The sequence below is a fragment of the Mya arenaria genome, chromosome 14 (assembly GCF_026914265.1).
Source record: "Mya arenaria isolate MELC-2E11 chromosome 14, ASM2691426v1".
In the NCBI taxonomy this organism is placed as follows: Eukaryota; Metazoa; Mollusca; class Bivalvia; order Myida; family Myidae; genus Mya; species Mya arenaria.
This window is the reverse complement of record NC_069135.1, coordinates 44,706,683-44,721,192: the sequence shown is the minus strand read 5'-3', so window position 1 is coordinate 44,721,192 and position 14,510 is coordinate 44,706,683. Positions and strand designations below refer to the sequence as shown.

The window sequence follows — 14,510 nt, the reverse complement described above, 5'->3', positions numbered from 1 at the left end:
AACTTCTAGATACATCTTATTAGAGAAACATGCACTTCAAACTGAAAAAGTAACTGAATGCAAAATACTGGATTTTTAATAACTCAGAAGTAGCAGTGTTTAATAAAGACATGATTTCTTAAAAGTCGTTTCATTAAGACAGCATATGTATCGGGGATCCATTGATGTACTACTTTATTCTTAATAAGGTCTAAAATAATCAGAAATTTGCTTGGCTTTACTCAACGCAAAAAGAACTGCTAGCTATCCATAAAGTGATTTAGCCTCTCCCATGGTCGTATTTGTGTTCATTTTTCATTACGGAATTAAGGGGTTAGGAAGTATAAAAATACCTACCCATCGACCAATCCCTCAAAATGTGGATCGGGGAAGGCGAAGCCAACTTTTAATTAATTGAGGCCTAGTCGACGAACGCATTGCGTATCAAATATCACAGACATGCACAGTTACTTTTTCCACTGGTATATCTCTGTTATCTAACTTGTTACAAAAACAACACACCGACACGTAGATTCTTTAAGGGCCTTCCACAGTGCAAAAGTGGATGGCGAAGGCCAAAAATTGAAACGTTTCAACAGTTCATGTACACTAATTATTAAGCCACTACAGAGAACTCTACACAACTCATTGTATAGCTCAGGTTTAAAGGCTAGGCGGGCCCCGTTTCAATAAAGATAGTTACTTTGTAGGCGTAACTTCGTTTGGGGCGTAAGCTGCGTTTCAATAAAGATCGTTACTTTGTAGGTGTAACTTCGTTTGGGGCGTAAGCAGCGTTTCAATAAAGATCGTTACTTTGTAGGCGTAACTTCGTTTGGGGCGTAAGCTGCGTTTCAATAAAGATCGTTACTTTGTAGGCGTAACTTCGTTTGGGGCGTAAGCTGCGTTTCAATAAAGATCGTTACTTTGTAGGCGTAACTTCGTTTGGGGCGTAAGCTGCGTTTCAATAAAGATCGTTACTTTGTAGGCGTAACTTCGTTTGGGGCGTAAGCTGTTAAAATATCGTAAGAACATTTATCGTCTAGATTCTGTCCGTAACTTTACGTTTGAATCCGAACTCTCCTAATCAGCGTTAGGTTTACGACTAAGACATCGCATTTGGACCTTGTTTAATGTGCGGCTTTTTATTCCCAGCGGTGCACCCTTTGTTTATTGCCCTGGTGTCACAGGAGGACGCCAACTATTCTTTGTATTGTTTATGAGCTACTAGTAATGGCTGTGTTAAAATGGCTACAACGGTAATGCTTTGACAGATTCATTAATCTCATTCTAAAAAGGCTAGATCTAGAGTATAAAGTCAAGAACTGGAGTTTCAAGACATACCTTATCCTGCTCAAGGCAATTTACACATATTCAACCCTTCAGAAGACTATCATAGTAAGCAGACAAAAGTAAGAGCATGGTTCGTAAGAAATCTGCAAATGATCGCAAGAAGTTCTTTGAAGATGTCTCCATCTGCTATTTAATACGTGAATGCTGCTATGATATAGAGAAATTCATAAAATCAAATAAGTAGCATTTTTCAGATTAGTCCCATCAGTAATTATTGATATTGCTGCCTTTTTCTTTGGTTTTTAAGAATACGAAATAGGAGTTAGAAATAACTATATATATTCTTTATTTCCTCCTATAAGAAGAGCATACATGTACATTATATGTAAATAGTGAGCAATAATTACAATCAAATATATCTAACTATATACAAATATATATACACATACTTAAATCGATTCTAATATACAGGCTATATAAAATAAAGTCTATATTGCAAATAGATTATAAACAGTACTGCAATTAATTAGAGTTACAAATCATGTACTCAATTAAATGTGTTTAGTAAGCATTCATCTTATACAGTGTTCGAAGTATATACTTGAAACAACATAGACGGACGTGATCATCTAAGTCAAAGACAACCAAACCATTGAACAACGAGATGACCTGATCTTCAGGTTCAAATGCACAAAACTGTGTGAATCGACAATTACCTAACACTTTTGCCAAATATAACCATAAACATGTGCGTATTTTTATATGACATTGGCAAAAAAGTATAACATGTAATGCAAATGATGAGTAGACAAGACCGCACCCCGAACATATCCTATCATAGCGTCGCTCGAAGTGTTTGCACATTAAGTTATAGGCTCTTGAGCAACTCCCATTATATGACGGATTTAGCGAGCTGAAATGCCAAAAGTTGCATATGTCGTATGTGTTATGTACTTGACTAAATAGAACCAAGTCTTTGTCTGTTGATAAACGCTTCTTCCATTCGTCCTCTATCGTAGTTTGTATGGCGACTTTAACAGTTCGTTTCCACGCATTCGCATTGGGGAAATGTCCGGATTGGATGTAAGTGTTTATAAGTTGTGTCAGGTTGTATTTGCCCAATATCGACAATATATCGGGTATGAAGCCTGTTGCTTTCATCGGGAACATTTTGCAGGAAAGCAGTCTGTTTACGAATATTTGTTTGACTGTGTATTTTTCATCGAGGCGGCATAATTGGCCAAGCAGTAGTAATTTGCGCTTATCAATGAGATTCATAATGGGGTACACTTTTAATGTGCTGAATACTACATCCGTTCTGGCGTGTTTAGGAGCCGACTGTATCATCTTTATACATTGACGATGAAGTGTCTCTAGGGGAAGTAACTGTGTCACGGTGACTTCTGACCAGAGTTCAGTCCCATAAAGTGCACGGGACAATACGACTGATTCATATATCCGTTTGTTAGTCAAAGGATTCAGTGTGTTTTGGCCTCGACATGCGACGGAGCTGTAAAACGTTTTACGAATATTTCTTCGGTCGATGCTTTTATTTTCAATTTTATTCATTATAAAAGAGCTTTCAATTGAGAGAATATAAATTAGTAATATTTGTGTCGGCATTCTTAAGTGCCAAACACCGATACCAAGTTACCATAAAACTTTCAATTGATGACGAATTTTAACACGTGAATGCAACTATGATATAGAGAAATTCATCAAATCAAATAAGTAGCAATTTTTAGATTAGTCCCATTAGTAATTATTAAAAATACTGCCTTTTTCTGTGGTTTTTAAGAACGAATAACAAAATAATGTTACAACATCCATACTTCCATTATTCCGCTACTATCCATACTTCCTTTATTCCTCTACTGTCTATACGTCCTTCATTATCTACTGTCAATGCGTTCTGTATTCGCTACTATCCATACTTCCTTTATTCCTCTACTGTCTATACGTCCTTCATTATCTACTGTCAATACGTTCTGTATTCGCTACTATCCATACTTCCCTTTTCCGCTACTCTCCACAATTCCTTTATTTCCCTACTGTCTCTACTTCCTTTATTCATCTACTGTCCATACGTTCTATATCCCGCTACTGTCCATATTTTCTTTATTCAACTACTGTTCATACTTCCTTTATTCCTCTACTGTAAATATTCACTTTATTCCCCGACTGTCCATTCTTCCTTTTATTCATCTAATATCCATACTTCCTTAATTCATCTGCTGTCCATACTTCCTTTATTCCTCTACTGTCAATACTCACTTTATTCCTCTACTGTTCATACTTCCTTTTATTATCCCCCGCCTTGAAAAGGCGAGGGTATATAGTAATGGTAGGCGCGATTCCGTGTGTGTGTGCGTGCGTGCGTGCGTGCGTCCGTCCGTCCGTCCGTCCGTCCGTCCCACATTCATTTCTTTGCATCTCCTCTTACATTTCTCATGCGATTTCTACCAAACTTTCACAGATTGATGATCATATAGTGAAGCAGCGCATATTGTCGGGCTTTTGCGATTCAACCATTTTTGAAAGAGTTATAGCCCTTTGTTTATTTTACATTTCAAATTGGTTTCTTCGCAACTTCTCTTACGTTTTTCATGTGATTTCTACCAAACTTTCACAGATTGATGATCATAAAGTGAAGCAGCGCATATTGTCGGGCTTTCCCGATTCGACCATTTTTGAAAGAGTTATTGCCCTATGCTTATTTTACATTTAAAATTGGTTTCTTCGCAACTCCTCTTACGTTTTTCATGTGATTTCTACCAAACTTTCACAGATTGATGATCATAAAGTGGAGCAGCGCATATTGTCGGGCTTTTCTGATTTGAGCATTTTTGAAAGAGTTATTGCCCTTTGTTTATTTTACATTTAAATTAGTTTCTTCTCAACTCCTCTAATGTTTTTCATGTGAAATCTACCAAACTTTCACAGATTGATGATCATAAAGTGAAGCAGTGCATATTGCCTGGCTTTCCTGATTAGACCTTTTTTTAAAAGAGTTATTGCCCTTTGCCTATTTTACATTTAAAATTGGTTTCTTCGCAACTCCTCTTACGTTTTTTATGCGATTTCTACCAAGCTTTCACAGATTGATGATCATAAAGTGAAGCAGTGCATATTGTCGGGCTTTCCTGATTTGACCATTTTTTAAAGAGTTATTGCCCTTTGCTTATTTTACATTTAAATTGATTTCTTCGCAACTCCTCTAATGTTTTTCATGTGATTTCTACCAAACTTTCACAGATTGATGATCATAAAGTGGAGCAGCGCATATTGTCGGGCTTTTCTGATTTGAGCATTTTTGAAAGAGTTATTGCCCTTTGTTTATTTTACATTTAAATTAGTTTCTTCTCAACTCCTCTAATGTTTTTCATGTGAAATCTACCAAACTTTCACAGATTGATGATCATAAAGTGAAGCAGTGCATATTGCCTGGCTTTCCTGATTCGACCTTTTTTTAAAAGAGTTATTGCCCTTTGCCTATTTTACATTTAAAATTGGTTTCTTCGCAACTCCTCTTACGTTTTTTATGCGATTTCTACCAAGCTTTCACAGATTGATGATCATAAAGTGAAGCAGTGCATATTGTCGGGCTTTCCTGATTTGACCATTTTTTAAAGAGTTATTGCCCTTTGCTTATTTTACATTAAAATTGATTTCTTCGCAACTCCTCTAATGTTTTTCGTGTGATTTCTACCAAACTTTCACAGATTGATGATCATAAAGTGAAGCAGCGCATATTGTCGGGCTTTCCCGATTCGACCATTTTTGAAAGAGTTATTGCCCGTTGCTTATTTTACATTTAAAATTGGTTTCTTCGCAACTCCTCTTACGTTTTTCATGTGATTTCTACCAAACTTTCACAGATTGATGATCATTAAGTGGAGCAGCGCATTGTGTCGGGCTTTCCTGATTTGAGCATTTTTGAAAGAGTTATTGCCCTTTGCTTATTTTACATTTAAAATTGGTTTCTTCGCAAATCCTCTTACGTTTTTCATGTGATTTCTACCAAACTTTCACAGATTGATGATCATTAAGTGGAGCAGCGCATAGTGTCGGGCTTTCCTGATTTGAGCATTTTTGAAAGAGTTATTGCCCTTTGCTTATTTTACATTTAAATTGGTTTCTTCTCAACTCCTCTAATGTTTTTCATGTGATTTCTACCAAACTTTCACAGATTGATGAACATAAAGTGAAGCAGTGCATATTGCCTGGCTTTCCTGATTCGACCTTTTTTGAAAGAGTTATAGCCCTTTGTTTATTTTACATTTAAAATTGGTTTCTTCGCAACTCCTCTTTTGTTTTTCATGCGATTTCTACCAAACTTTGACAGATTGATGACTATGTAGTGACGCAGCTCATATTGTCGGGCTTTCGCGATTCGGCCATTTTTGAAAGAGTTATTGCCCTTTTTTACATTTTAAATTGGTTTCTTCGCAACTCCTCTTACGTTTTTCATGCGATTTCTACCAAACTTTTACAGTTTGATGACTATGTAGTGACGCGGCGCATATTGTCAGGCTTTTGCAATTTGACCTTTTTTGAAAGAGTTATTGCCCTTTCTTAATTTAACGCATTTTTTTTTGTTCCTGAGAAACTACCCTTACCATTGATTGGCTTTCGTTACAAAAAATGCCCCCATGAGGCGGGGGATATAGCTGTCTGTGACCGCTCTTGTTCATCTACTGTCTATACTTCCTTTATTCCTGTACCGTCCATACTTCCTTTATTCCTCTACTGTCCATACTCACTTTATTCCTCTACTGTCCATACTTCCTTTATTCCTCTACTGTCCATACTTCCTTGATTCCTCTACTGACCATACTGCCTTTATTTCTGTACTGTCCATACTTCCTTTTTACATCAATGGTCCATAATTCCTTTATTTATCTACTATCTATACTTCCTTTATTCCTGTACTGTCCATACTTCCCCCATTCATCTACTATCAATACTTCCTTTATTCATGTACGCTACTATATACTAACTTCAGTATAGAGAGAGAGAGTATGCACACTGTTGTCTGTAATGGACACACCTTATGCGCTCATGTTTGTACATAACTTGAGGGACTCACAAACTGACAGCGAACATCAAAAAGTCAGATTTAAACATGTATTTGGAAAACAACAACAACAACAGCAACAACAACTATAATGCATTCTGGCAATTATGCCTTTAGCATTCAAACAGTTTGCGAGTAAACAGATACAATTTAGCGGGAAGCATAATAATAAAATATTTCCGTTAACAATTAGCTAGATTTTTTAAACAAGTAGTTAATCGATGTCCGAATGTTTGTTTAACAGATATTAGAGGGAGTAGTATACATATAATCGTCAATATCATGAGCTAAATCGTGTTTATATATATACTCAATGACTAGACACCCACGTGCTCTTACTACATCTAAAAACGCCATTTGTTTGATTTGGTTTATAAACAGTTTAACAACATTTTGTTTTTATCTCCAAACTTCTTATTTTCCAGAGCTTGCTCATCTGAACGAAAATGGGTCATTGCTAGAGGATAAGCTTTTGTTCAAGTTGTTGTTGTTTCCAACCTCTGATTTGTTGTACTAAAATAACTACTTATTTTTGTTTATCAAGATATTTTCAGCTTTGATGTTTGTTATTTGAATATGAAACGGATCCTAGTTTTTGTCTGCCTTTAGAATATAGACTATGTTTTTAGGAAACTGGACTGGTACCCATTTGCTGAGTATCTAAATTTGCATGCAATATTACACTGATTTCTAGTGCTTCATGACCCCCAACACCATATATGGGGAGATCCACTTGTGTACTAAACATTAAACAACGTTAGAAAAAGTTACGTTTCTTTCTAAGAAAAATAAAATTAGTTGAACGTAACCACTGTGTATTCGGTAAAATGACAATATCCGGTGTACGAGGACGAACAATGCGGTGAAAATGTAACAATTAAATGTCGACCAAGTAGATCCTGCATGTTAGCCTGTTTTTGAAATCACAAATCATTCACTATCAAGACTTATAAATATAAAAGGTAGCAAATAGTCTGAGATGGTATAACCATGCATGATTGAATCACAAATCATGTCTTAATTAAAAGGAATAAGGCATTTAGCAATGACTAGGCACTTCCGAATTGGTGTAATTTGCCCCTTTATGAAGGCTACGATTACGCTTCTTGTTTTTGTTAGTAGGAAGCAAAACTGAATGGCAGTTTCCAAATTTAGACGTGACAATATCATGTCAAATATATATATTATCCTACACTGAAACAAACACATTTTGTTTTGATTTCACGCTTGTATTTCTTTAAAGAATGATATTTAATTGATCTTGCCATTGTTTCCTTAATTAATGACATCATTTCTGAAATAAAATTATTTATATTTCTTCCAAGCAGTGTGTGCGAATGACACGGGTTAAACTGCTGATGTGCTGTTTTGAAAAACAGTGGATTTGTCATGGTTATAATACACAACTATGTTCAAATTAACCACCGAAAAGGCACCACTGTCATCAATAGTCCTTAGTATAATAAGATAAGAACACTTGATTTATGAGCTTCAAGAAGATTAAAACCTTTTACTAGACACATTATTCCATATATCTGGATCAAATTCTGGCGAGGGGAACTTACATTCCTTAGAATTAGTGTAAATCAACGTCTTATGGAAACTGTTTGCCGCAATGTATCGACCTTGAAAATACGGAGACCTCTAGATTTTGGACAGTGTTTACATTGAGCACATACAATCAGTTCCAAGAGGCACTGAGTGATTTATGGTTTACTGTTGTATCTGGCAATTAACACACACGTATACCAACAAGAGGATAAGGACAGGGTTAAGAGCTAAACATTTACAGCTTCCTTGTCTCTATGTATGTGATATAGCTTTCATGTGAACTCAGATTATTGCTACTCAAATACTTATGAATGCTATTGTTTTTATAAAAATGGACCCTAAATGACCCTGAGCCACATAAACAAAAACACAGGAAATTGGCCCCTACTGTGACACCGGTGCAATTAGCAGGATTTGCACAGCAGGGGATTATCAGGAATGACGACACCATTACGTCATATGTACTTCCGTTGTGTGGAAAATTCTCAATAATAAAAAAATGTTCTTATGACTGATAGACATGTTTTCGCATGCTCAATACACTGTAAATAAAAAATATCATTATTCCTCAAACTTTTAAACCTTAAGTATCTATTCTTGCTTGATTTATCATTGAGAGTAGAGATTAAAGCATAAACCGCTGCCCTATAGTTGAAAGGTCATTTTGGAAGAACTGTCATGGCGGATGGTGCAATTTTTAGAGTTTGTTTTTCAAGTGGAGTGATTTTTCTTAGGAATAACTTGACCCCCCTTTTTTATTGGCTTAAAAGGTAATTTAAAGCTTGTACTTTAGGAATATATGTAGTTATCATAGCCTGCATTCGCTCGAAATGCCTTTAAATGTTGTCTAAAAATTATAATTATACATTGAATTATATAGGGAATAACAATGGTGGTGTGTAACCTATCATGCCAAAAATTCCTTAAACGAGGCCTTTCAGAAGACCATTTCCTTCTGTGCATTGTTTGTTTTAACAACATCCTTAACATTTTATGATCAAGCCCGTAAACGACTATTCAAAATACGAAATATTAGTTAGAAATAACTACATTCGTTGTCAAAATGTACACAGTTAAAATATTTCTTCGGTCGATACGTTTTTATTTTCAATTTTATTCATTATAAAATAGCTTTCAATTGAGAGAATATAAATTAGTAATATTTCTGTCGGTATTTTATAGTGCCAAACACAGGTACTAAGTTACTATAAAACTTTCAATTGATGACGAATTTCTCGACCATTTAATAGTATAATAAAAACTACAGGGACAAGCCTTATAGTTAAATATTCAAATAAAATCCCTGATTAGAAACACAATGTACAGCACTGAACGAGAGACACGAACGTACTACAACAAACACCATGAACAGACCACGCACGCATCAAAAAAACTTTACCGATATAGGATGGGACTTCTGCATTGGAACATTCAGTAAAACTCGAACTCATATTTACACAGAATTTAACGAACCGAACAAACACTTGGTAGTATAAACACAGCGCAATAATATCATTTGGCATGAAAAGTAAACCGGTATAAAGAAAACACCAACTGATTTTCGATCTATTCCAGCAATTCAATACCACTGTCAACGCCTAACCCAGACGCTTATATCCCTGTTAGCTCTGTTTCCGATGGGACATTTCAATCGCGACATGCTGCTTTGCGCAGGGAACCTTAAATTTCAGCAGAGTCGAGAATATACGTCGCGTTGAGGAATGCCATTAAATTGTTATTCGACGTAATATTTTAAGGATTACCGTTAATTCTGGAATAAATGGAAGGCATCGAGAGATAAACACATTGCTATTCTCGTCCGTTGACATAGCAATGCACGCAAGAATTATTGGAAATAATGTAGCAGGAAAATGAACGCACTGTTATGACTTGCGGGATTTTAATTGACAGTGATTTCATGTAACTGTAACGTATTTTACTAAAGTTTATTATACATATTTTACCACCCGAAAGTGTTTAAAGGAAAAAGAAAATTAATTGGACGTGCTGATATAGTAATATAATATAGTAGTGATATAATGTAAAGTAATAACATAATATTGGGATGAATATCAGCCAAAGTTTTTCCTCATATGGAGTTGCCTATGGGAATTTTAATTTGAAGTCTTTTTAACTGTTAACTCCATTTTTCCTTTTTTTAATATCAAGCATATACCCAATTGATCCCTTTCAACTTAATTTCATAGAGAATACATTTCAATATTTAACGAAAACAGTCATGAATACAGAAAATGCGATTTTATAGCACATGTTCCGTCAGAAAACTTTAAAATAATGATGGACTATTACCTCCGTGTAATAAAAACCTTTATGGTTGTCTTTTATTTTCATCAATCAGTCGGAATAGATGATATGAAACTTCGTCTTGACGGAGACATAATATTTGGAGGGCTTTTCCCGATGCACGAAAAAGGTCAGAATGGTGCGAATTGCGGTGATATCAAGCGTGAAAAGGGCATTCAACGTCTGGAAGCGATGTTATTTGCAGTAGACAGCATTAACCGTGACCCTGATATACTGCCAGGTCTAAAAATTGGCGTCCACATCTTGGATACTTGTAGTTTTGACACATACGCGTTAGAGCAATGCATGGATTTTATCAAAGCCCAAATGACGACCACTGACCATGCGGATTACAAATGCAATGACGGTCAGGCTCCAAAATACATCCAACTGAAGCCTGTTTCTGGTGTGATCGGGGCTGCAGCGAGCACAGTGTCCATTATGGTAGCTAACATTCTCCGTTTATTCAAGGTATGTGTATTAATTTTAAAATGTATAATTTATATAAAGCATGTGCACCATTCTCATTCAAATCGCATAAAAAAGTATCAAAAGTATTTCAGCTCCACTCTTGTTGAAGTAGATGACCGCTAGGGTTCTTCTAAATGAATATTTTTGATCGTCATATAAGTTTTGCCATCACGTGACCCTGATCGTAGAATATTCTACCGCGTCGTTGTGTTTAACCTGCACTGCGGTTTCATTGAATATGCCATTTCCTTATTGTCGTCTGTATGGGGTAAGGGAGCCAAATTGTGTATAGGTCGATCTCCTGTATACAACTTCTATAAGGACGGACAACCGTTAATAAATCTACAATTGATTATTGATTTTACCGGGTCTTTAAAATAAAAAAGGAACCCATAGTATTGTAATTTTACTGCCAAATGAAAGCGAAGCAGAGAAGTCGGTATTATCCTATTTTCATCTCAGACTAGTTATTACTTGCCTGCTGGAAATCCATTTTTACCGGACCAATAAACAATTATTGAAAGCCCATCATTAGAATAGTTATTTCTTCCACAATTCACTTTAAGTATAGCTCAATGATATTTCACCTTTTCTCTGAATTTTCAAATATTCTTTTTACCTTAATTACCTCCCTGTCCACTAAATAGATTTTCGATCAGCCTGATTAAAAGCGGCGATGTAGAATATATTTGAATTTATATGTGAACGACAAAATTGCATAACAAATTTAAAACTCATTTAAATGCCTTCCCTCCTTAAAGCCATAGCTTGGCATGATATGTGCATAAAAGTGACCGCCATTTATTTTCATTGGCTGCCTGTATATACCACATGGTGAGTCGACAGGTGATTTACTTTTCGAAAAGTCGCGATTATTTCCAAGCTCATTTTAACACTAATGTAAATATTAATGTAAATTTAAAGCATAAGAAAGACGTCTTACTCGGCTTATTCCAAACTATATATCACATCTAAATGCTATAGGAGGTACTAGGAGCGCCTCAAATTATTTTCAGATGGAAGATTGTTCTATTGAGTTGCTAAAAACCGGAAAAGAAGTCCCTTTAACCATTTTTATTTTTACAAGAATGGCGATACTCATTAACTCAAACATCTGCGCCTTAAACACCCGTCTTTTTGAACTTTTGAACCTCTTTTCTCGACAGGAAATACTACGTACCAATTGGCTGTGTGAGTTCATGCATTTTAATGAAAGATTAAAAGTATATAACCAATGTCATGCATACACTTGAAAGTAGGTTTGGAAAACCACAACCTTTATGTCCAGTTGTCGCGACGTAATCCCCTTTATATGCATGTAAAGACAATATTTGAATGAAAAGAGAAGCTACTTCATCGTATATTCGGGAATATTATTGTATTGGCCACATCCAATTTATTGTTGACTTGGAACGAGTGCGATACATTCGGTTTCGGAGAGCCTTTGCCCGACTGACAAGAATGTTTTTCGCAAAGGTGTTTAATACTGACTTTATGGCTTTGTTTTAGAACATTTGCTCGTAAAAAAACTATTTTTATTTCACCATTTATTATCATTACCTATTCTTGTCTCCAGTCGACGCTGTCATTTGTCATTTGTCATATACATGTAGGTTGAATCATAGTTCAAATCGTTGTATGTATTGATTGATACTGAATAGAAAATCTTATATAAAGGTGTGAGCTTTTACGTCACGTAAAGATGGCAGTGTTATGATACTGTGAATATCATATTCTGGTGTACATATACAATTTGGATATCATCTGTCATATTTTGCATTGTCGAAAGAAAACATTTACGACTGATGATAATTCACTTATAATCGCAACGTGTTATTGATAAAAAACACAACATATTATGGAATAATAATGATTACGATATTTTATAGCGCAGATATATTTCCATTTTCGGTAATATCTTTTGACAATCTCAAGTATATTCATTTCCTGAATCATGGGCATTACCAATCTATACGTGGAATGTATTGATGTAGGTCAACGGTCAGATCAACACGAGCCTAACGCGTAATCATTCATATTTCCACATACGCAACGTTGTGTATAGCTGATATAATTGTTTGATATTTGGGAAAAGAAGCTTTGAATGAAACAAGAACTTCGTAGCATCGCTCAACCCAACCTAAATACTAGAATGAAATCAAAACATATATCTTTGATAAATATTGTTTAAATTTACCATTTCTGTGTCCAGGCGGTGTCTGTGGATGTGCATCACTCCAGGTACAGGGCTTAATTATTTTTACCTTGTATATCACGTGATTTATGAGCATTAAGAAACCTTAGAAATGTATCTTTCTCATTAACGGATTATTCCGTACATCTTGATGATGTCTTTAGTTATGTTTGGTCACTAGAAAAATCCAATTTAATAAGCATAAATCATCAGCTTAAGGATCTAACTGTTCAACACATGATGCTAGCGTAATGTAAGGACGATATCAGTTATCAACAACGATTGGACATCTCAATGTAAGAAAGTCGTCCTACCAACAGAAATATAGTGATAGGTTTGGTCAGTGTACTCACCTTATTTTCACATAGAGAACCATTAACACATTCATGGTCATCTTTAAAACGCGCGCGCACACACACACACACACACACACACACACACACACACACACACACACACGCAGTGTACTTACCTCTGATCTATATCTATTTGACCGTATACCAGGGCCGCCGTCATCGTTTCAGCCAGGTGCTAAAATGTCTCCATGAGTGTGGTTTCCGTCGGGATAATCGAAACGGATTCGTTAAAATGAGCATTATGCGTCAAGACACGTCATTAAACTGCGATTCGAAACAGTGTTGGAAGGATTAGAAGACGTCAATAAAAAGTGACATTGTTATTTTTGTCCATTGACATAGCAATGCACGCAATAGATATTTTAGATAGAGTACACGGACAATGCACGCGATCAAGCCCTGTGTGAATTAAATTGACGATGCATTCATTTTACTGTAATGTAGTTTTCTAAAAGTTATGTTCCATGCACTTATAGGAACATATTTTTCATTGGGGAAAGTATTTTGAAAATGAATAGAAAACTTATATTATTGAATATGCGGTATAATATCCGATTACTTTCCAGTAAATATTGGCCGAATACTCTTTTTAATAGAATGCGTAACGTGTACGTTTATTGACTTAGGAAACGTTGCTGTCAACATGGACGAAATCAAATACGGAAGTTTGTGAAAACAGTCATGTGAAATTTAAAACATTTCAATATTTTACAAAAAAGAATTATATTAAAACAGAATGGGTGACTTGATGACACATTCCATTCAGAAATATGTAATATAATCAAGGATTTTTTCCAAAGTGTAATAATAACCTTTTTGGTTGTCTTTTATTTTCAACAATCCACTGGAATAAATGATTTGTAACCTAGACGGACGCATACAAGTTGGCGGTTGTTTATGCAGCAAAAAAGGTCAGAACGGTGAGAATTGCGGCGATATGAAGCGTAAAGCGGGCATTCAACGCCTGCTATATCGCATTAACCGTGACCCAGATAGACTGGACCTTTACCAAGACCTCATTTTTCAGACCCGTGACTTGGGACTGGATTCATTAGTTTATCGAAATGAGCCAATGTATGCTTAACTGAAATGCAGGGATATTGAGATGAATAACTTTTAAGTTTAAACTTGGATTCATTGTCAGTCCAAACAATGCATCATTTTGATGTGAAAAAATCTAATTCTATACCCTTAAACATAAATTAACCCAATGTAATATTATATGACACACAAATGGCTTAACATTAAGAGACCATTGGTTAAACCCACTCCGAATATGGAGATAAGA

At 35.5% G+C, this 14,510-nt stretch overlaps 1 protein-coding gene across 1 annotated transcript; it reads left to right on the top strand.

Annotated features, from left to right (window-relative positions):
• The first annotated feature begins 10,270 nt into the window (after window positions 1-10,270).
• LOC128216168 (metabotropic glutamate receptor 8-like) lies at window positions 10,271-12,926 on the top strand. Its single transcript, XM_052922746.1, has 2 exons — window positions 10,271-10,672; window positions 12,885-12,926. Exons 1-2 carry the CDS (start codon window positions 10,271-10,273, stop codon window positions 12,924-12,926), a joined length of 444 nt encoding a protein of 147 aa, XP_052778706.1.
• Window positions 12,927-14,510: the final 1,584 nt, after the last annotated feature.